At 44.5% G+C, this 24134-nt stretch overlaps 1 protein-coding gene across 5 annotated transcripts in view; it reads left to right on the top strand.

Annotated features, from left to right (window-relative positions):
- The window catches only part of NCALD (neurocalcin delta), a 404491-nt gene that overhangs the window by 366403 nt on the left and 13954 nt on the right, over nt 1-24134 (top strand). For 4 of the 5 annotated variants that reach the window (XM_019822967.2, XM_023248608.2, XM_045049528.1 and 1 more), the window contains one exon: nt 18179-18575. In XM_019822967.2, the coding sequence (XP_019678526.1) occupies nt 18198-18575 (378 nt within the window). In that variant the 5' untranslated portion in view covers nt 18179-18197. Of the gene's footprint in view, nt 1-8092; nt 8215-18178; nt 18576-24134 lie in introns of those variants that run through there. The other variant, XM_045049527.1, reaches the window with a different exon arrangement.

Raw genomic sequence — 24134 nt, 5'->3', positions numbered from 1 at the left:
AAGCAGTAGCTCTGACGAGTTTCACTGGGGAGACTGGAAAAGCCCGCAGAGTTAAGCCCACACAGCTCGCAAGATGCTGCCACACGGTTAACACTGATGCCCGGCATACAGAAAACACACGTGTGCACACACTCCAGAGTGAACGGAGCAAAAGAGACCACACCCACATTGCACAATGATGACACTGTGGCACCAACAAGTCTCACACACCCCCTGCAGGTGGCAGGAGCCCTCAGGTCTCCTAGAGCCTTGGTCACCCTCACCCACCCACCCCAGGGTGCTGCATGGATGATGTCACCTTGTATATAAAACACTTGCTGTGCCCATCACCACAATAGGAATGCATGGTAAGTAGATTGTCACAGGTAGCTAGCTTCCTGACCAACCCTGACTTGAATAGTGAAGATCTGTGGCAGATAAACTAGTGAGACAGGATCCCTGCTAAGCCTGAAACTCTGTAAGATTTTTTAAACCTCGACAGAGAGAAGCTTTAAAAAAAAAAGTCCCTTAAAAATCTGCCAGCACTATGGGTCTTGTTAGAGATGGAGACCTCTCTATTGCTTTGGGGCTCTTTCCTTGACTAGGAAAAACACCCAAGTGAACTTTAAATTATGCAAATGTGAAGCCATGATTCTTTTTGGATGGAGATGTTTAAAATGCTGTAGGTTCAAGAAGCTAAATCATGTGTATGCGTGTGTGTGCGCATGCACAGGTATGTGTGTGTGTGTGTGTGTGCTCTGGGAAGAGGTGGGGGTGAGCGTGAGGGATATTCTGTTGGCAAGTCAGAGCTGACGTTCCCATCTAGGTCTGTCCAAAAAAGGCCACGCTCCCAGCCACAGTGCTATGCGCTGCCTCCGTTGGTGAGCACTGGCAGAAGAAAGTTGTCAGAAAGCAGCCTGGGTGGATGCAGAGGGGTTGGGCTGGAGTCCTTGAGGAGGATCGTGAGGACCCTGAGTGCCAAGCACAGTGGGAGCTGAAGAGGGAGAAAGGGTTGATAGAAATAGGGTGATGGCCCAGGGCCTGAGCCTTGGTCCGTCTTTGATCCTCTACCAACAAATTGTCTTCTCCTTGGAAGTCACATGGGGCATTTCCTCCAAGTCAGTGCCATGGGTCTCTGTATTTCAGGGTTTTTTGCACCTTCTCTCAGGAGTTAAGCGGGGACACACACTCCAAGACTCGAAGCCACCTCTGTGATTTCCTGTCCAACACATTGGCCCAAGGGAAGCCTTTCCCACTTACTGTTGTGGTTCCAAGCGTCGTGGGGATCTTTGTTCGCCCCATTTGTGATTCCTCCCCAAGGAGAGAGGAGCAGATTTCACATAAAATTTGGTCAGGCGATGCAGTATCTAGAGCTATACTGCAAGCTTCATCCTCGGGTTGTTTTTATAATCCAAATCTGATAATCATGTTCTCGTAAATCAATGAAGAGTTTAGTTTATTGTTGTCATATTTCTTCTGGCACCTGTGACAAATGAAAACAGATTCAGAATTTGTAGTGTCACTCACAGCTCGGTTTTTTTTGAGGGATGAGGGGCAGGGAAGGTTCAAGAGAAAAGCATCACTTTGTACTCACCTGTACTGCCTCGTTCTTGTTCCCTTGTGACCATAAAGCTCCCTTTGCCTTTTTCCGTGAGTAGGATCATAGGCAAAATCCAATCACCCTGCCCACTCCTGAACCCAAAGTCGTAGTGAAAAGAACTCCTACTTTCATTGTTTCATGTGTAACGTGTCGTCGCCTTGCGTACTTCTGCTCCTTGAGTATAGACAGTGCGTCTCTGATGTGAAGCGACCATCTCTCTGGTTTGCCAGCTGACCTGTCTTCCCTGCCTCTCCATCCTATTTAAATCCCTCTGTCCTCTGAATCCACCGTGATATCTTGCCCCGCCCTAGGTATACAGCACGTTCGCAGGAAATTCTTGTGAAACCATTTAAAGAGGAATGGGAGCTCCTGGAATGAAGACATTACTCCAGGCTTCTCCTATATCCTGTAGCACATAGCTCACAGTTTCACGGCAGGAATGGTGTTGTTCTAACTTTTCGATCCTGTTATTTAATGCATTAGGGACAGATTTAAGCATTTAAAGATATGCCTCTTGGGGGGGTGGGAGGGAGGGGAGGGTGGGTGATGGGTATTGAGGAGGGCACCTTTTGGGATGAGCACTGGGTGTTGTATGGAAACCAATTTGACAATAAATTTCATATATTGAAAAAAAAAGATATATACATAAATATACATAATCAAAAAAAAAATATGCCTCTTAATGCATAGGTAAAGTCCACGTGACCCAAAGGAAAGAAGTGATTTAAGCTACATGCATACCATAGTTACAATTCAGCTTTTAAATTTTTTATTTTTGGCTTTTTTTTATATGAACTTCATTATCAAATTGGTTTCCATACAACACCCAGTGCTCATCCCAAAAGGTGCCCTCCTCAATGCCCATCACCTACCCTCCCCTCCCTCCCACCCCCTATCAACCCTCAGTTTGTTCTCAGTTTTTAAGAGTCTTTTATGCTTTGGCTCTCTCCCTGTCTAACCTCTTTTTTTTTCTTCCCCTCCCCCATGGACTTCTGTTAAGTTTCTCAGGATCCACGTAAGAGTGAAAACATATGGTATCTGTCTTTCTCGGTATGACTTATTTCACTTAGCATCACACTCTCCAGTTCCATCCACGTTGCTACAAAAGGCCATATTTCATTCTGTCTCATTGCCACGTAGTATTCCATTGTGTATATAAACCACAGTTTCTTTATCCATTCATCAGTTGATGGACATTTAGACTGACGAATGGATATTTTTGGCTTTTATGTACAAATGAATCCAATTCAGTTTTGATCACTGAAGTGTGTCAATTCCACTGTGCTTCTGTGTTCTTGTATTATTATTTTCTGTCCTATTTTTTGCATAACTTTCTTATAAGGGAAAATGCTGCTCTTAAAGAAACAAGTGATTGATTCAGAGGACTGGAATAATATTGTTATCATTTCACACACTGGTGCACATCAGAAGTCATTAATGAAGGGCAAGAGAAGTTCTGGCAAACCTATCTTCACCATTATTCAGATAGAATAGCTACATACAATACAACACTTCTTTTTGCTTTTTTTCTTCAATGAAACTATTTGGATACATTTGAAATTTTCATATTTTTTTTTATTGTAATCATTTTTGCTGCAACCCCATCCATACAGTCCAAGTTTTACTAGAGCCCGACGCAGGCCTCAATCTCATGAACCGTGAGATCATGACCTGAGCTGAAGTCAAAGAGTCGGATGCTCAACTGACTGAGCCACCCAGGCGCCCAGTGCTGTGGTGTTTTTTGGTGTTGGTTGTAACATAAGGACAAGAAAAGATAAGGTCGCTCATTAGAAGTGAAAAATGTTAGGTGGTTCCTGCTGGGAAGGGGGTAGGTGGGTGTGCAAGACGTTAAGTGAGTAAACTCACAGGAACTACCACACACAGTTTTCTCTGTGAGAGATGGCGGGGATCCTTTGTTTAGATTTTTTGTATTTTATTCGCTTTGCAGATGCGTTTTCACCTTCTCTCTTTTCAGATTAAGCTTCCTTTTTCATTTTTTCTTAACAAGAAATGGAAATAGTAACCTGAGTGTAAATAGCTGGGCAGGCAGGCTCTGCTCAAGCACACGAACACACACACATCCTCGAACACTTGGGAACATCCTCCCCGAGACTGCTGTGTGTTCTCCTGTGAGGCTGCTGAGTGGACAAAGTATGAAGATCTGGTTCTATTCTACCTTTGGAGCTCGGCGGCCATGTAACCTTGGGAAAACCTTTCGACATTTGCCCCCAATTGCTTTAATGCAGGGGTAATTAATCTTGCCCCTTCCTTTCTCACAGCATTTCAAGGATTTACTGAAATAGGCTATGTGAAAGCCCTGTAAACTCATGCAGGAGGAGATTATGCTTTGTTTCAATTTGTGGCCTTGGGCAGCCGGTATAGTGCCCTACATACACTTGGAGTGCAGTAAGTATTAGCAGCAAGGGGGAGTGGGTTCACGGAAGGGCTGCACATGATGCCAAAAACACTGTCCTCTGTTTTATTTAAAATTTTCATCATCTGGGGGCATCTGGGTGGCTCAGTCGGTTAAGCATCCAGCTTCGGCTCAGGTCATGATCTCACGGTTTGTGAGTTCGAGCCCCACGTTGGGCTCTGTGCTGACAGCTCGGAGCCCGGAGCCTGCTTCGGATTCTGTGTCACCCTCTCTCTCTCTGCCCCTCCCCTGATCATGCTGTGTCTGTCTCTGTCTCCCCGAATAAATAATAAACATTAAAACATTTTTAAAAATTATCTGTATTGTGAGATTAGGAGCAAAGAAAAAATAGGTTAAATTACAATTGAGACCAAATTGAATTTAGTAATTTATTTGTTCATTCAACAGATTTTTACTAAGCAGCTATTATATGCTAGGCTTTATTCTCAGCACTAGCATTAGCATAGAGTAGTGAACAAATCATACCAAAATCTGTGACCTGATAAAAGTTCTTTTCTAGTGGGGAAAGACAGACCATAAACAAGATTAAGTTGATAGTGTATTATAAGTGTTAAGGCAGTCAGCAAAGTAGGGAAAGAGGTGTTAAAATTATTGCTAAGAGATAAGGGAGGGTGCCACTGAGAAGGTGACATTGGAGTAGACCTGAAGGAGGTGAGGAATGAGGCATGAGGCTATGGGTGGGGAGGGATTTGAACCATGAGGATGTGAGGCAAGGCATTCAAGCTATCAAGCTATAGTGATGTAAGGGGGTGACATTTGAGCCATGGGCTCATGGGAGGATATTTGAGCCATGAGGATATGGGAAACATCTGAACCACGAAGATACAGGGGCACAGGGACACTCGAGACCAAGACCCTAAGCATGTGCAAGACCCTAAGGAGGGAACATGCCTGGCATGTTTAAGGAAAGAGACCAGGGAAGCTGAAGTGGAGGGAAGGAATGTGGAGATAGAAGGATATATGGCCAGAGAGACAATAACATGATGATGATGATGATGATGATGATAATGGTAATGATGACGACAGTGATGGAGGAGGAGGAGGAGAAGGAGGAGGAGGGGGAAGAGGAGGAGGAGGAGGAGGAGGAGGAGGAGGAGGAGGAGGAGGGGGGAAGTGTTTACTTTGCCAGGCTCTACTGCATATCTTACTTGATCCTGACAAAAACCCAAATTTACACTTAAGGAGTCTGATGCGCGAAGAAGTACAAGTCCCTAAGGGCCATACAACTAGTATGTCTTGTAGCCAGGACTGGATCTGAGGGCCCTCTGATTCCAGCACCCATGTACTTAACCATTGTGTGTTATCACCCCTCCTGTGTAAGATCAGCCCCCAAAGAGTGTCTGTTGTTATATTCTGGGGGACTTTTTCTTTTCCTTTGCTAGCTTATAGTGACTATGCTACCTTCAAAGACCGCTATTCTACTACCCCTGAGACCACTCTTTTCCAGGCAAAACAAAATGTAAGGAAAAAACCAAACCTAATACTATTCCTGATAAACTTTGGCCTTAGACAAAGAAAATATCAGCTCCCCAGACATTCTTAGTAGAAGAAAGACTCACCGGGAAGTCCAGACACAGCAGCTTTGTTACTACCAACTGAATAATCTCCAGGAATACTTGCCAGCCACCTTACTATTCGCCTAACACAAAATCATATAAATATTCCAGCTGCCCTCTGCTTCATGGAATACTTTTATTTTGTTTTGTTTTTAATGTTTATTTTTATTTATTTTGAGAGTGAGATAGAGAGCAGAGGAGGGGCAGAGAGAGAGAAAGAGAGACAGAAAACCCCAAGCAGACTCCATGCTGTCAGCACAGAGCCCAATGTGGGGCTTGAACCTGCAAACCACGACCCAAGCTGAAACCAAGAGTTGGATGCTCAACTGACTGAGCCACCCAGGTGCCCCATGAATTCTTAAAAGCGACACAAGGAATGTAACACCATCTACAGTCAAGGGGAAACAGGCTCAGCGTCCTTCTCAGAGCTGTATAGAGATGTACCAACAAAACACCATGGATATGCTTAATGCTCACTTGGAAGAGGAAAGACAGCTGAATGCGGGAAGTAATAACCTCCATCTGAACACCAAGTAAGATTCAATAAGTAGAGAGTCACGGTTATAATATTGACTAGTTAAGGAAACAGCTTAATGTTTACAAAGTATTTTATGTTTATGCTCTCATGAGCTTTGTTCATTGGACCATTGTGGGGATTAGAGTGGCAATAAAAGCATGTGTACAAGTTCAGGGTAGAGTGAAGAATTTGACAATTCCTCTGAATTTGGGCATGACCTTGAAGGACCTGGAATGCTAGGCTATGGGGTTTAGTCCTTAATCTGTCATCAGTAGGGAACATGGAAGCTTTTTGAGGAACATGACATGATCGGGTAGAGTGTTAAAGACGGAGAGCAGTTAATATTTCTGAGCTCAGGTGGGAGATGATGAAGGCCTGGGTTAAGAAATTGGGCAATAATTAGAAATAAAATTGAGTCGGGGCACCTGGGTTGCTCAGTTGGTTAAGTGTCTGACTTTGGCTCAGGTCATGATCTCACCATTCATTGAGTTTGAGCCCCGCGTAGGGCTCTGTGCTGACAGCTCAGAGCTTGGAGCCTGCTTCAGATTCTGTGTCTCCCTCTCTCTCTGCCCCTCCCCAGCTCGCACTCTGTCTCTCTCTCTCTATCTTTCTCTCTCTCTCTCTCTCTCTCTCTCTCTCTCTCTCTCTCTCTCCCTCCCTCCCTCCCTCCCTCCCTGTCTCAAAAATAAAATAAACATTAAAGAAATAAAATTGAGAGACAAGGATTTCTCTGTGGCTGTTTCCCTCCCCCCCCCCCCAACGATGAATGGAAGTTTGGGATTTTTTTTAAACCCAGTTTATTCCTCCTTTTCACCTCTGATCTTCTTGTGAAAACCTGGTTTAAAAAAGCAATAAAACACCTGAATCGTTTCTTTCCCCAGGTAGGAAAGAATTGATTCAATCAATCATTGATGTTTGTTAATGGTATCTTATATCCAATTTGTTCTGAAAACACCAGTCTTGTCCAGCCAGACCCTGGATTAAAGTCCACTTTTTAGCACTAGTACCTTCCCAGAGCCAGATGGCAAATTCTGTGGGGTTTCCCTGAGCCTGCTCTGATTCTGCCCAAACCCCCCTTAGCCCTCCCCAGCCTCAGGACAGAAGACCAAAGAAAGAAACAGTGTCCTCGTCTCCATCAGCTTCTTCTCTAATGGGATCTCTTGCTTACTTTCAAGTTAAGGTAATAACTTCCACCAGGGAAAACACTCAGTCACGGAGGTCTGGCAGGAGTCCTGTCTGGGTGCAAATCCACAAATTCTTTCACATTTGGCAAGTGATTCCGGGGAGGTGAATCAGGTTGGAAGCTCACCCCCTCAAGTGACTGACTGTCTTCCTCTTGTTTTTCTAATTCTCCATTAAAGCATGGGGGAGAGTGTTCCCAAATCTGAAAGGCTCATCTTTGTGAACAACCCACCAAGCCCTTATTTCATTTAGATGAATAGTCAACGTGTATTAAGCACCTGTTGGATATAAGACACGATGTTGAACTTTTCCCAATTCACTCGGGTTCCTTTTTCTCATTTAGTCCTTCAGACAGCCCTAGGAGAAAGGTGTTCTTATACCTACTTTCTGAAGAAGGACAAAACCGAGAGAGGTCAAATGACCTCCCCAAGGTCACAAAACACAGTACTATAATAAGGACTTGAATTTCGTTCCTCTGCTACCAAGTCCAATTCCCTTTCCACGCACCTTGCTGGAGGATGCAAAAGGTGTAAGAACTTAAAAGATGCTACTTCATAGTCTTTTTGTTAGTTAATGGCCTTCTCACCTGGACGTATGTTTGGTGCACAAACATTAATATTTCAGCCATGTTGGCTGGGGGAGAAAGTGATCATGATCGATCTGTACCTTCCAATGGAAGCGACCCTTCAAACACCAAAGGTGACGGAGCCAGGGATGTGAAGGGTGTGGGGGATGGGAAGGGGACTTCCAATCCTGCTTCTCCACAGCCACAGGCTGCATGATTTTGTCTTAACAGTTAGCTTCTCTGAACCCCTCATTCTTAGGGTAAAACGAAGATGCAATAACCATCTCACCAATTCTACAGCGCAATTGTGAAAATAAATATTAACGAAATCGCTTTGACCTGCAACCGGAATCCCAGATTCCCTTCCTTTTGGTATCCCAGGTAGGATGCTAGTTTTTAAATAAGAATATTCGCGCTAAGCCCGGAAACGGTAGATGTTGAACACATGTTTGCTGAATGAACTTTTTCAAAATGACGAACTATTCTTAGACTCGATGGAGGGGCTTGTATCAGTTAGCTAAATGCATTTGTGGCCCCTAGAGGATGTCTAAAAATGAGGAGCACAGCTCCTCTGGTACCTCGCGCTGCTGGTTAAGTGTGAGGCCTAGATCCCTATGGCTCATCTATTTGTCCTCCTCAGCCCATGATGGCTCACTGTTTCTCTTCATTATTTTATCAAAACCCAAGGTAATAATTCCTATCTTTTCTAATTTTTTTAATGTTTTATGTATTTTTGAGAGAGAGAGAGAGAGAGAGAGAGAGCGAGAAAGCAGGGGAGAGGCAGAGACAGGGGGAGACACAGAATCTGAAGCAGGCTCCAGACTCTGAGCTGTCAGCACAGAGCCTGACACGGGGCTCGAACTCACAGACCATAAGATTGTGACCTGAGCTGAAGTAGGATGCCCAACCAACTGAGCCACCCAGGCGTCCCAATAATTCCTATCTTTTAAATAAGAGACTCTTTAATACCTTTAGTTAAGTAGATGTTTATGGCAATCAATTCCACAGAAGTTGACCGTGGTATGGTCTTAGCCCTGGCAACCCTGGAGGAGTGTTGAGGGCCCCCAGAGGTCCCCCCTCTTTCCACTACTGCCGTCAGCATTGCCCTGGCACCTGGCTCCAAGGTAGCCCAGACAGGCAGGTTAACTTTGTCTGAAGCCCTCGACTTCGGCCCCTCTAACAATTACTTGCTTTGAGATAGCTTTGTAGTTTCTGCAGGCCTGGAAGGTGACCATTTAGTATGGCCCCTGTCCACTTACTTAAGGGCACTTTAAGCATACGATGCAAGTTCACCTCTAATGGCTGGCCGTCCAGGAGGGGGTGGTGGGAAGTTAGCCATTAGTTGGACATGAAGTAGCAGGGAGAAGAGTGGACGTGAAGGTCAGGAGGGGAGCATTGGGCAACAGAGCGCTTAGGATGCTGTTGGGCAAAATATGTCCTTAAGCCAAAAGTAGAGAAGGGGGTATTTCCATGCTAATAGTCATGTACTCTTGAAAGAGCAGGGTGAGCATGCTAGAAATAAGAAAGGCTAGAAATAAGAAAGGCTAAACTTGCACGTGTGTGCCTGTAAACACAGGCAGACCAGGGGGGCTGGGCTGGAGTTCCAAGTCCATTTCCAGCACTCCTTCAAGTCTGATACTAGTTGCTGTGCAGACTCTTGCAAAATTCACAATTAAGATGTAGAGTCTCCAGGGAAAATGGCTTGTTGGAAAATTTCGAAGGGAGGGTCTAGAGATCATGGTACTTATCTAAGACATCAAGAACCTCTTTATAATATATATTGCCCAAAGAATTAGAGAACCAGGACTCAGGTAAATGCCAAGGGAATGAAAGAAAAGCAGAATCAACCTAAATGTCCATCAAGAGGGATTAGTTAAATAATATCATGCAGTAGAATACCAAAAGACTGTAAGCCTGACATTAGTAAACACTTTGTCAGTTACTTAATTCAATGCTGCTCTCAAGGTCAGTGCTCAACACCATCCATTGAATCAATCGATGAAGGTTCGGCCATTTAAAAAGATGAGATATATCCATATGTCTAACATGGAAGAATATCCACAGTCTACTTTTAACAAACTTTTTTTTTTAAGTTTATTTATTTTGAGAGAGACAGAGACAGTACGGGTAGGGGAGGGGCAGAGAGAGAGAGAGGGAGAGAGAATCCCAAGCAGGCTCCTCGCTGCCAGCACAGAGCCCGATGCAGGGCTGGAACTCATGAACCGTGAGATCATGACCTGAGCTGAAACCAAGAATTGGACGTTCAACTGACTGAGCCACCCTGGTGCCCCCACAGTATACTTTGAAGTGAAAATGAAGGTTCCAGAATAGGATAGTGTGATCCCATTGTGGTTAGAGTATACAGATTTCATATGTATGCATTTAAATGTCTAAGAGGATATATACAAATACAACTGTTAATAGTGGTTATCTTCTGTAGAGTTATATTGGATCCCAGTGAGAGTGTTCATGTTCTCATTCTTATATCCCCTGATTACTTGCATTTTTTACAATAATGATGTATTATTTTGGTAAGAACTAAAAATGATATTTCCATTTCGGGGAGAGGGTTGTTGTTAGATAATGCTCTATTGAGGTTCTATCAGAAATATGCTTTATCGGCAGGAATGTGGTTGCCCTTTATTTCTGTCGAAAATAAAACTTGGAAAAGAGTCCAAGACCAGGCCCTCTGCAGTCTGAAAGGCAGAGTCTATAGAACAAGAGCCCCAGATTAATTCGGAGACTGTAAGCCCTGCTCACGCTGAGAAGACCAACTGTGTTTCCTGGGCTTTACCACACAGCGGGGGGAAAGCAGAAAGAAGAACAAGGCTGTCTCTAGTGAGCCTCCTCCTCACTGTATTGTTGTATCGGTTCAGTTCTCATCTCCAACCCTGTCCCCTCTTTGCAAGGGGAGCAGGTGCCAGGTGTGTGACGAGGAGTCACAGGTGCGGGTCCAGGTGCCCATCCTCAAGGGAAGAAGGCCATCCTGCAAGCCTCGGGACATAGGCCTTCAGGCAGTTTCAGCCAAGCCACCTTTGCTGTGCACGTGAGCTTGTAGGAAATAGGTCTCAGCTAATCTTACCAGAGGCCAGAGGAGAGAACATTCTTTGGGCAAGATGAAACGAGTTTAGTGAAACTGTTATATCACTTCATCCTCCCTCTTTCACATTTTAATTCTTCCCTTTCTGCACCACTGTTTTATTTCCTAATTTGTCCACTATATATAAATATATCAGCTTATATTCCATATATATAGGAATAGCTATATAGGTAGCTATATATATATATATATATAGCTATATAGGTATATAGCTATATAGGTATAGTATGTCCCCTGTCCATATATATATATATATATATATATATATATATATATATATATATATATGTTCTCCTTTCAAACTCCCACCGAGAGACAAGTTTCATTGAAGGGAAATTTCTGGAGCAGTGTGCTCTTCAGGTTTTTATTTATTCACTTTTTCTTTTTTCAGTGAAAATCAGGGACAACCGCCCCAGAAATGTGTTTGCTGGATTTTAGCCACCTACAAAATTCAGATGGCTACAATACCTGGTGTCGTGGTAAATGAACACTTGTTCCCATTCATCTATAATTTTTATCATTTCCTACCTTACACTTTAGGAAACTTTTTCTGGTTATGTTTTCATCATTTAGACATTCCATTGATTGACAAGTCACAGCGACTCTTGAAGGTCAAGGTTACACGTCCCAGCTAGGCAAACATTTTAGTTAACCTGGTCTCTTTCTGGAACCACCGCAGGTCCCGTGTTCCTCATTGCCGCTAAACCTGATGTCAGCTTCTAGCATCTTGCAAATTCTGTGCACTTTGCCCTGAGACTTCTGTGAAGTTAGCCAGGCTCTCCAGGGTCAGTTGGACTTTTATCTGGAACGTCTAACTCTGGGCTCTCAAGAATTAATTCCCAGAGTGTGTAAAACCACATGAGGAATCACAGAAATGAAATGCTGTCCCTCTTTCACTCCACAGATACAAAATATAAAAAAGGAAGCACTATATTCCAAAAGGTTGTCCACCATTCACCATTTCCTTTCTCCATGGCATCATTTTTAGGAGTGGTTCCTTTTTCTCTTCGTTTTAAATGGAAGGTTCGCTTTATATTTTAGATTCCTGGTCATGGTCCTTTGCTGGTGGTTTTGGTGTCTCCTCATCTTGTGTATTTTTCCTTTCTCATCTGTGGTCAGTATCAAGCCCAGATTTATTTTTTTGGACCCTGGGAGACTGGATGCGACCCACAATAAGTTGGGAAACGCCACGTGGCCCATCTCAGCGTAAACTACTGAAGAACAGAATGCTGACGTTGAATAGAGTTGGTGTGCATTTCACTTAATGAAATGCAGCACAGATTCAGCCACAATTAATATGTATAAATATATATGGGTATATAAATAGTTATACATTTATAAGATATACATAATATACATGTTATATATAAATATATATTTAGTAAATATATGTATTTTATGTATCTTCTGTATATTTAAGATTTGCATATATAGACATATACATTAAAGGGCTGAGATATATTTACTATTTAAAGGTCTTCTCAGGGCGCTGAAGCAAAGGCCCTTATAGTTAAAAGATGGGCCCTGTCGGGGGCACAGGGGACTGAGAGATTAGTCAGAGGTGGCCTGGGCAGCTCGCACAGAGCCTTGAGGGGCCAAGAGTGAAGTCTGGATTTTATTCAAAGTGTGTTGGGATGCCCTCCTAGAGCTTTACACAGAAGAGTGACAGAGTCTGTCGTGTGTTCTTAAATGGTCACTCTGGGGACCCGTGGGGAAGAGGCTGGGGCAGGGTGGGAGTGGGGAGAGGGAGCACAGGGTGAAGAGGGACATCCCACTGGGGAGAGCGATCCGGACAGCCGGCCGGAGATGATGGCGGTTTGGACTGAGGTGGTGACGATGGAGATGCTGAGAAGTAATGGATTTGAGACAGGTTTGGGGACAAAGGCAGAAGGAATGACAGAGGAGTCCCTTGGCTTTGGAGTGGGCGGTTGGGCCGCAGATGGCGGCCTCCACAGATGCAGGGCGGGTCAGGGAGGGCTCAGAGAGGGAACAAGAGCCGCGGTTCCTTCTGTTCTGCACCAAACGCTTTCCCGGTGCCGCCTTGAGCTGGGCACGAAGGACGTAGCCGCCAAGCAGGCAGCGTCAGCCTTGTGTTTTCCCTTTGCCTCGGTCTCCCTTTCCAGTTCCTTCTCCTCACCCTGGTTCCGGCCGCCATTGGCTCTTGTCTGGGTCATCACAGTGGCTTCCCAGCTGTCTCCCCACCTCTGCACTACCCCGCCTTTGGTTTATTCTCAACACAGCAGCCAGAGAGACCCTGTTAGAATATAAGCCAAAATCCTGGAGTGGCTCCGTCTCGCTCAGAGTGGGAGTCACAGCCCTTAAGGTCACCTGCAGGTCCCACGTCACCTGACCCTTGTTACTGTTCTGGTCTCATCTGCTTTCCTTCCCGCCCTCTGCTCCAGCCGCATCCTTGACACGCTAAGCATGCTCCCTCTCTAGACCCTTCCTGTTTGCCGTTTTCTCTGCCTGGAGCAGTCTTCTCCCAGGATCTCCATGGCTACCCCCTTCACCTCGTCTCTTCCTTTCCAAATATCACTTTATACTGTAGTGTTTCTTTAATGTTTTTATTTGTTTTTGAGGCAGAGAAAGAGCATGAGCAGGGGAGGGGCTGAGAGAGAGGAAGATACAGAATCCAAAGCGGGCTCCAAGCTCTGAGCTGTCAGCACAGAGCCTGACGCGGGGCTCGAACCCACGGACCGTGAGATCACGACCTGAGCCGAAGTCGGACGCTTAACCGACTGAGCCACCCAGGCACCCCATCCAAATATCACTTTCATGGGGCCTTCTCTGGCTTCTTATTCACAATTTTGACACCCACCTACCCACTCACTCCTGGTATTCCTCCACCCCCTCCCTTCTTTACTTTTCTCCATGGAACAGTTTCCTCTAACGTTTCACTTATTTATCTTTTTTGTTGTATGTCTCATGCCACCAGACTGTAACTAGGGTTGTGTCTGTGATGAATTCCCAGCGCCTAGAGCCGTGCCTCCCTCCTAGGAGACAGTTAGCCCCTATTTGTGAAATGGATGAGTGCTAACAGGAGGTTGTGTCCTCTCTCTTAACTACTTCTTTCTGATTTTTTATGGCATCGTTGTCTTAATTTCTCTCTGTGCTCTGTCCACAGAGTTAGTGGAGTTAGTAGAACGTAGTGGTAAAACCAGTGGACAGCCAAGTGCAAGGCCGAAGTTACCCCTTGGCTGTCTGACTCACAAGCTGTGTGACGTGGGGTAAGTCACTCGGCCTCTCTGAGTTTTCATTTTTTGCTCCTCCATTATAAAATGGAGGAAGCTGTTCACTCAGCGTTGCTTCAAAGTTTCAACACAATAATGGATGAAGGGCCATCAAGGACAAGACGTGGTTTTCATTTACCACAGCGCTTGGCCCTGACTCAGTGCTTTACACATACGACTGCCTCACTCAACTCTCACAGCAAATCAGTGAGATATGAGCTCCTACTACTGAACTCAGTTTACAGATGAGAAAACTGAGGCGCCCCAAAAAGTTAAGCGAATTACCCAAGAGCTAGTCAACAATTCGGCCAGGCTTTCAACCCAAGCATTTTTATTCCAGGGCCTGAGTTTTTCCCCACTGTGTTCTACCAGCACAGAGTTAATGTTTTAATAACCAAATGGAGTAATGAAAAGGATTTGACCTGATGTGCAACTTTTGTCTCCAGACGATTTTTTTCCGGGACTGCTAATTAATGCAGCATTTCCCTGTGATGGTATTTTTATCTCCTCTTCAACTCAAACAGGCAGAAATTCCTGTCTTCCAAAAGAAAAAGGTATTTTCAGGCATTCCTCTCTCTTCCCCTCCTCCCCCAGGGAAAGAGACTCTATCGTATGTCCCCTGAGATTTTCGTTGTACAGTCTAACCAAGTCCAGATGGTTTGCTCAAGTTCAGACATCATACTTGGTAAAGTGTTTGTAGTTATCTACTGAAACAAATTCTGGACTAAATCGCAAGCACAGCTTCCCAAATAACGTATTCCATGCTCTTCTGCCTTGTTTGTGTTATGGCCTTTCTGTGCTAATGAATTTGTAAATGTGGTTTAATTACTGTTTACTGGGAAATAGCTGCACACAGATCAGTCTCGATGGGAGACTTAGCCAAAATGTTGAGGCAATTTGTCTCTAGTGCAAAAACATCTAATAAGTGGGAAGTACTTTTTAAATGTTGGGAAAGGAACTTTAGTTGTGAAGAAGCAGTGTTTTGTATCTCCAAAAAAATCAATCATTCTTTAAGAAAGTAGATTTAAATATCAAAATGGTATTTTTTTTTCCTAGGGCTGGGCACATGGTGATTTGCACAGAACCAGAGAACAGTAATGGTGATTTGATTGAACACCACACCAAAGAGCTGTACTCTAAAGAACCCCCCTCCAGAGAGGAAAATGTGAAATTACTTATAAATTTCATAAAAATGTTTCGGAGCTCTGGAAACCCATGTATGATGCATTACCTCATGTTTCTGAGTTCTTGCCTCGGGCAAATTGCCAACTTAGCAACTAAACGATAGTTTTAAAATTCTAATACGAACCAGCCTAGCTTTGTTTTCCTCCCTCCAGAAAAAAAGAGATACACGAGGGAAATGAGAGCTACTGAAAGTTTCACTTTGTAAGCTGTACTTGGTTTGGAGCTGTAGTTTAATGTTGCTCTTGCATAAAATCGGGTTTGCCAGATTCCACGTAAAAGGGGACCTTCCTGCACCTGTTGGTCCTGTTACCAGGACGGGTGCCCTGTTCTCGCCACCCTTCCGAGGGTCCCTGCCTAAGAGCGAGAGTGAGGCCAGTTCTGCCGCCAGTGCAGAACTCAGGAAACAAAACCAGTCAACCCGTCAATTACTAAGATTGCTTGGTGTTGTTCTTGGACTATGGATATGAACAAGAAGTTTGAGCACTGCTAGGTGCAAACACTGCCCTCTAGAATTTATTTTTAGTGGGGGCAAAAGACAGGGATACAGGCAATTCAGTGTAAGAGAGCCCAGACAGTGGGGGAGGGGCACCTGGGTTAGGGGGTGCTACTAGTTATTAAATAAATCCTACAGCTATAATGCACAGCCTGGTGACAATAGCTAACAATACTGTATTGCATATTTGAAAGTGGCTAAGAGAGAACTTAGAAGCTGTCATCAGAAGAAGAAAAATTGGGGGTGCCTGGGTAGCTCAGTCAGTTAAGCATCTGACTCTTGATTTCAGCTCAAGTCACGATCCCACAGTCGGTGGGTTCGAGCCCTGTGTCAGGCCCCGCACTATCAGCTTAGGTCTCTCTCCCTCTCTCTGACCCTTCCCCACACACGTTCTCTCTAAATAAACAAACAAATAAATGTACTTAAGAAAAACTTTAAAAAAAGAAAATCATTCCTCTGTGGGTGATGGATGTTAACCAAAGTTACCATGATGATCGGTGTAGTAGTGGGTCATTAACGTTGTACCTGTTAAACATATACAATGTATATGTCAATTATATTTCAATAAAATGGGGGGAAAGAAAGACATTCCAAAACCAAGCCTTAACCAGATATTTTTAGTGACTCAAATAGCATTCTGACAGCCAGGGCCTCCCCACTGTAACAGAAAGACTCCTTCTCTGGGAAGATTACTACGCACTTCCCTGTTGTAATTATTTATCTGTCTGCCTGTCTCTCCTTTGTTCGTTATCTCACCAAGTGTTATTTGTGGGGGCCCTGGAGAGACAAAGTGACCTCAGTAGAGACTCTGTCTCAAGGGGCTGACCTTACAGAGGGAGGGAGACAGACATTAACAAATAAACACCACACAAGAAAATCTCAGAGAAAATTGGGGATCACGATTAAAATGGGTATGTGTTGTGTTTCATGTATTCCATAATTTTCCAAGCTTTACTTTCGGGATTTTTTTTTTCCCAATATAGGAAAAATGCAAAATGTAACTGCTCAAATTATTAAGACTTTGCAGATGGGAACTAAGCTCAGATATCACCTTCCCCAAGAAGACTTTTCCGATGGCACCGATGCCCCCTTTTGGCTCGGGGATCCTTTCTATGTCCTGTCACTGCACCATATCCATTCCCCTCGTAACCGGGAATGGGTCTCGAATACACTGTCCCCTCACTGCCACCCCTGCTTTTGAACTTAGGCAGCAGGGGGCCCCTTAAGAAAGAGGGGCCACATCTCAGTCTTCTTTGCCTTCACAGCACCAGACACATGCCCCGTACACGGTGCCCAATCAATGCTGAATGGCTCTGTGAATAGGAAGATGATCATTATAGGCTTGTTTCCCATCTAATAAAATTTGTCTTTGTCCCCCACACTATGTTAAGTTTAAAAATAAGTAACAAAATATATCCTTGTTTTTTGAAAAGTAGATGTATTAAAGTATATGTCAATAGTACATTTAGATAAACTTGCATATAGGAAATCTAGAAGGACGCACACCAAAATGCTAGCAGGGCTATCTCGAAGCGTTAAGATCTGAAATGATGCTACCTTTTTTCTTTCAGCATTGCTGTGCTATTTTACTATTTTGCTGTGGATGTGAGCTACTGCTATAATAGGAGAATGTGAAGTTCTTTGTATTTAAAAAGGAAAGTTTGGCCTCTTCCAGAAGCATACACATAAACAAGCCTCATCTTTACCATCTGAACCTAATGTTGACAGTGTCTTGACCTTGTGAATTTAAATAACTGACCTAGTTTGGTAGCATTTAATGGTGTTAGAAGGTTTCTATTTTCCTTACTCATATCTGTGTTTATAGTATTCAGAAGGTGTCTAAGCAGCACTTGCCTTGGAAATATTCTAGCAGTAAAACATGGTAAATTACCTCTTTTGTGTCTCTCTCTCTCTCTCTCTCTCTCTCCCAGTTCTTCTTAAATTCTCGCTACTAATACTTTGATTGGGTGTGTTAGAGCCTCAGACTTCTTAATGGCAGAGTAGACCTCTTGCAAATAGAAAAGGTGGAAATAAGTAGCCAATTTTTCTGTCTCTCTCTTCTCCCCCACCTCCTTTTCTCCCTCTTTCATTATGTATCTACAGTTTCCAAGAGTGACTCTGTACGAAAGACATGAACAGTTTTCTGGGCAGTGGTATTTCTGCTCTGCATTTTCTGTCTGTCTTTCTACCATTTTGTTTGGCTGAGTTGGAAATCCTAGACAATGTTATTGGACTAAAAGAGTTTGTTTCTTTTTTTCCAAAGGAACAATCACAAATGACAAAGCGTGCCTCTAAACAGCAGGTCTAAAAATGATTTATATTCTTCTCTATCTGCAGCTGAATTCTCGCTGCCAGGATGGGGAAACAGAACAGCAAGCTTCGCCCAGAGGTCATGCAGGATTTGCTGGAAAGCACAGACTTTACAGAGCACGAGATCCAGGAATGGTATAAAGGCTTCTTGAGAGACTGCCCCAGTGGACACTTGTCAATGGAAGAGTTTAAGAAAATTTACGGGAACTTTTTCCCTTATGGGGATGCTTCCAAATTTGCAGAGCATGTCTTCCGCACCTTTGATGCCAATGGAGATGGGACGATAGACTTTAGAGAATTCATCATAGCCCTGAGTGTGACCTCGAGGGGGAAGCTGGAACAGAAGCTGAAATGGGCCTTCAGCATGTATGACCTGGACGGAAATGGCTACATCAGCAAGGCAGAAATGCTAGAGATTGTGCAGGTACGTAGCCCTCACCCTTTACAAAGAGAAGAGCAGGAGTCACAGGTAAGGACTGGGAGGTGCACAGTATAGCACTGTGTGGGTTGGGGACTGGTGCCCATCTAGGCTTTGATGTGGCCAACCCAGTGTTTCTGAAAATGTTGAACCCATATTTTAGAACAGGGAGATTGCACACAAAAATGCACACTGGTTGGCATCTCTTGAAAACTCAGATCTGGCAACCCTGGACCCCCAATCTTGCCTGGCCTTACTCCCCTGGTGCTTTGTGGTGACCCCCACCCTACAAATGGACATACACTCCTCAGGTGATCATTCTCCCTGTGGCCCCTCCATCCACCCATCCCAGTGACCTGCCTGGACCTCTCACCTTTGGGGTTTTTTTTTTATGTTTATTTATTTTTAAGAGAGAGAGAGAGCACATGTGAGCAGGGGAGGAAAGAGAAAGGGATCTCTCTCTAGGATCTAAAGCAGCCTGGTGCAGGGCTTGAATCCACGAACTGCAAGATCATGACCTGAGCTGAAGTTGGACGCTTACCTGACTGAGTCACCCAGGCACCCCTCGAACCTTTGGGGTTTTATCCCCTAGAGTGGTGTCTAATGATCAATTTCTGGCCTGGGTTTCAAACCCTGCCTCTTTCAGTCACTACCTCTGTAACTCTGACCAACTTAATTCACCTAAGTGAGCCTCAGTGTGCTTATCTGTGAAATGGAACTGCCGGTGGTTCCCACCCATGTTGTGGGGTTACTTTAAGATTAGATGTGACTGTCCATGTTCAGTGCTTAGCACAGCGCCAGCCATATAGAAAAGCTCATCATCACCACCATCATTAATTTACAACTTTCATAGACTCTTTTTTTTAAGTTTATTTATTTTGAGAGAGAGAGAGAAAGAGAGAGAGAGAGCATGAGTGGTGGAGGGGCAGAGATTGCGGAGAGGATCCCAGGCAGGCTGCGTGCTGTCAGTGGGCCTTGAACTCACAAACCCTGAGATCATGACCTGAGCCAAAATCAAGAGTCTGATGCTTAACCAACTGAGCCACCCAGGTGCCCCCAACTTTCTTAAGACTGTTGAATGAAAGCTGGGATCTCTAGACTAGGTTCTGTCTCATCAGAGATACAAACATCGTAAAGAATCAAGTCCTCCAAATCACTCACCCAGAGTACATACTGAGTGGAACAGGAGAGTGGGCCCTAGTGTCTGCCACATTTTCCGTGTCAGACCCCAAGGGAAGATTGGGAAGGGGCATAAGGAGCTATGGTCATGGTGACTAACAGTTTGATCAGCAGAGTGGGACCCAGAGAGGAGCTTAAGGAGATTGGGACATAGCTCAGGGGAGGATCAGGACAGCTGCAGGCAATAAGCAGGACTAGGTGGGTGGGCAGCACTGGGGAGGGCTGGCCGTCACTCACCATCTTGGCAGGCAAACGGGCCCAAGAGGGAAGCATCTGGAAGCAGACAGCGGTCCAAGAGAGTGGGCATTTGGCTTCCTGGAGGGCTCGTCTCAGAAGCCAGCACTCATTCCAGGACGTCTGGGTTCAGGGATAGATCTGCAGCCCCTGGGGGAACAGGTGGGGCTCTGGAAAGGAGGGGGCATATAACACAAGGAGCCGGAAAGCTGCTGGTGGGGTTGACGATGGAGGCAGAGGGGCACTTGCTTTCAAGGAACCCCGGAGACCCGGTTACAGAAACTAGGGGCAGAGCCAAAAGAGACCCACGCGACTGACTTGTTACTGAGGCCTGGGGTCTGCTCCTGGGCCAGGGGGCCTGGACCTGCATGGGCAGTGAGAGAGGACAGGTGCACACGGAGCCGGGTGCTGAGCAGGAATCCGACTGACCTTTGTACTAGTTAACTCTCCAAGATCTGCCAACTAGGTCTTTCTGTGCCTCTTCCTTCACCCAGAGCAGCGACTCTCTGAGTACGGTGTGTTAAATTAATCCCTCAGAGACGGGATCTTAAGCAAGAATAAAGGGTTTCTCCCCTCCCCCAAGGATAAATGCATGAAAAATATAATTTCAACTGTAAAAATATGAGCAGTGTAGGAAAATACAAAAACAAAAGGGAAGAATTTTCCATCGTCCCACTCCTCCCACAAAGAGAATCACTGCTAATAATTTTCTAATAGTAGAAACTAGTATTTTCTGTTATTTCCATGCATTCAAAAATATCTAACTGACTTCATAATGTATATGAAATTTTGCATCTTGCCATTTTCACTCAACATAGTAATACAGGCATTTCTCATGTTATAAAAACTTAAAAAAAATTTTTTTTAATGTTTATTTAGTTTTGAGAGAGAAAGAGAGCTTGAGTGGGGGGAGGGGCAGAGAGAGGGGGAGACACAGAATCTGAAGCAGGCTCCAGGCTCCAAGCTCTGACCTGAGCCGAAGTCAGACACTCAACCGACTGAGCCACCCAGGCGCCCCTCATGTTATAAAAACTTTTAATAATGATATTTTATTCTTAATGTTTCTTTTATTTTTGAGAGAGAGCGCGACTGGGGGAGGGCAGAGAGACACAGAATCCGAAGTAGGCTCCAGACTCTGAGCTGTCCGCACAGAGCCTGACGCGGGGCTTGAACTCACGAACCATGAGATCATGACCTGAGCCAAAGTCTGATGCTCAACCAACCGAGCCACCCAGGTGCCCCAATAATGATGCATTAATAGCTGCATAATAGTCATACGATATAATTTACTTACTCTTCCCCTACTGTTGGATATTTAGGTTGTTTCCACGTTTTATTATTATATATGATACTATAACATTTAAATATAAAATAACAGATAATTCTTGTGCATGAAGCTTTTTCTATATTTGGGACTATTCCCTTAGAGTGGATTCCCAGAATTGCAATCACTGAGCCGAAGGGAAGGAGCATTGATTTCTGAGACACTTGACACTGTGCCAAGTTGTTTTTCCAAACATGCTCCCTGAGTGACTGAAGGGCGTCCCAGGTCATTGCACTTTTCTGATTTTTCCTAATCTTTGCTAATTAAACAAAAATTTAAATTTCAAATGGGACTCATTTTCATTAGCTTTATTTTCTCTCTCCTTTTTATCTGGGCATGGTGCTGTGCTCTGTCCCCCCTTCCCCTCCCCCCCCTTCCCCCCCCCCTACTTTCCGCCATGTCCTCTGCCTCACTGCAGAAAAAGGGGCGAGTACATTCTCCTTTTGAAGAGAACTACTTCCTGATTGGGATCTAAGAAAAAAAAAAATCCTGTTAGCCACTGTGTTAGCTCCTGTTTAACATTTTTTGCACAGTTCTCCTGGTCGATGATGTGGTGGCCAGTATTAATGAATATGTTGACCCCCAGTCAAGGAGAACCTTCTGGACCCCACGGGCTTCTGAAAATCAAACCCGGCACCCATTTTGTTTCACACCTGCCCTGAAGCACTGCTAAGTAGCTGGGAATAAATAGTAGGGGAGGAATACAGACACTCTCCCTGGGCTGAGGAATTCTGGTTTGCAAGGGAGGGTGAGAACAGTGCAGAGAAGGTGCAGAAGGTGCTGGTAAGCACGTGGGTTTTTCCGGAGCCTGCAAATGGAGTTTCCTACAGCACCCTGAGGATTGACATTCACGACTCACCCCCCACCGTGGGGAGGAAATACTGTGGCACCTTGAGGCGACTTCCAAATTGCCAATGAGATTAAATTACATTTAGAATCATTTTCCTATTAAGGGCTATGTTATTCTATTCTGCTACTTTGCAAACTGACGATTCATGTATTCTGTCTCATTCTAATGCTAATCCCAAGTTTCCAGTGGATGAACCGGAATGTGTAGGATGTTGCCAAACTTGCCTTCCTATTATTCTTCTCTTTTTTCACCCCATTCTGAAAGCCCACACTCCAGACCCTGTCCCTGTCCCAAGAAGTTGTGTATCCTTGTGCGGATTCATTCTCTCTCTCTCTCTCTCTCTCTCTCTCTCTCTCTCTCTCTCTCTCTTTCTCTTTTTTTGGTTCCAGCTGGTCTGCACCATTGAGGAAGTACCTTTGCAGGGGTGCATGTACTTCAGAGAGTCACTGTCCCATTGGGTTTCTGCTTTGCAGGCGGGCAAATATATGGTGGAGAATGAGTAGATGAGAGCAGGCCAGAGGCCAGCAGAAGCATTCACAAATTAAGGTCCTATTTCTTTTTTTTTTTAATTTTTTTTTAATTTTTTTTTTAACATTTATTTATTTTTGAGACAGAGAGACAGCATGAACAGGGGAGGATCAGAGAGAGAGGGAGACACAGAATCTGAAACAGGCTCCAGGCTCTGAGCCGTCAGCACAGAGCCCGACGCGGGGCTCGAACCCACAGACCGTGAGATCATGACCTGAGCCGAAGTCGGACGCTTAACCGACTGAGCCACCCAGGCGCTCCAGGTCCTATTTCTTAAAGTGAGTAAAACCTACAGCTTGATGACAAGGATCGATATATAAATTCTTGACCGAACTTCTGCTCCTCCAAGACTCAGCGATGCAAAGCAATTTAATAAAATGCGAATTTGTGGTGTTCACCTACAGGCACTAAAACCGGGCGGGGTGTAGACTGGGGTCCCAACAAGTTTATAATTAGGCTTGACAATGAATGGAGTGTAGTATTGCCTACATGTTCTAGTGTTTTTCTTCCCTGATGTTGCTTCTCAGAGTTAGGCGTCAGTGTCCACAGAATGGCTTACGGTGACAAGCTTTGGTCTCTGTCACACTGACTGCACTGTGGCAGTTTCCTCTTGGTGCTGTAACAAATTGCCATAAACTTAGTTGCTTAAAACAACGGGGTCGTTATCTTACAGTTCTCCAGGTCAGAGGTCTGAAATTAGTTTTACTGGACCAAAATCAAGGCGTCCATGGGATGCAACCTATGGTGGAAGCATTTCTTTGAGCATCCACGCTCAAAGTCAGCAATAGTAGATTGATTGAGTCCTTCTCACACGAGCGTTTTCCTGGGCATCTCACTCTCTTCTCTCTTCTACTCATAAAGACCATTGCACCTACACTGAGACCAGCCAGATAGGACTGGTCCCCCATCTCAAGGTCCTTAACTTAATCACATCTGCGAAGTCCCTTTTACTATATCAGGTAACATATTCACATGTTCTAGGGATTATGACAGGCACATCTTGTGGGGGACCATTATTCAGTCTGCCACATATACTAAAATGCAGATATTTTCCTTTTTTAAAAAAATAATTTTGGGGGCGCCTGGGTGGCGCAGTCGGTTAAGCGTCCGACTTCAGCCAGGTCACGATCTCGCGGTCCGTGGGTTCGAGCCCCGCGTCAGGCTCTGGGCTGATGGCTCGGAGCCTGGAGCCTGTTTCCGATTCTGTGTCTCCCTCTCTCTCTGCCCCTCCCCCGTTCATGCTCTGTCTCTCTCTGTCCCAAAAATAAAATAAAAAACGTTGAAAAAAAAAAAAAAGTTAAAAAAATTAAAAAAAAAAATTTTGTGCTATATCAACATCTGGATGAACAAGCAAAAACATACACAGATTTATTTTTAGAGGCTTGAACATTTTTACATTCACATGCTTATTTTTTTTTTAAGTGACAAATTTAGGAACATGATTTAGGCC

Source organism: Felis catus, chromosome F2, assembly GCF_018350175.1.
Source record: "Felis catus isolate Fca126 chromosome F2, F.catus_Fca126_mat1.0, whole genome shotgun sequence".
NCBI lineage: Eukaryota > Metazoa > Chordata > Mammalia > Carnivora > Felidae > Felis > Felis catus.
The sequence above is the reverse complement of the archived record's forward strand: the minus strand, read 5'-3'. Positions and strand labels throughout refer to the sequence as shown.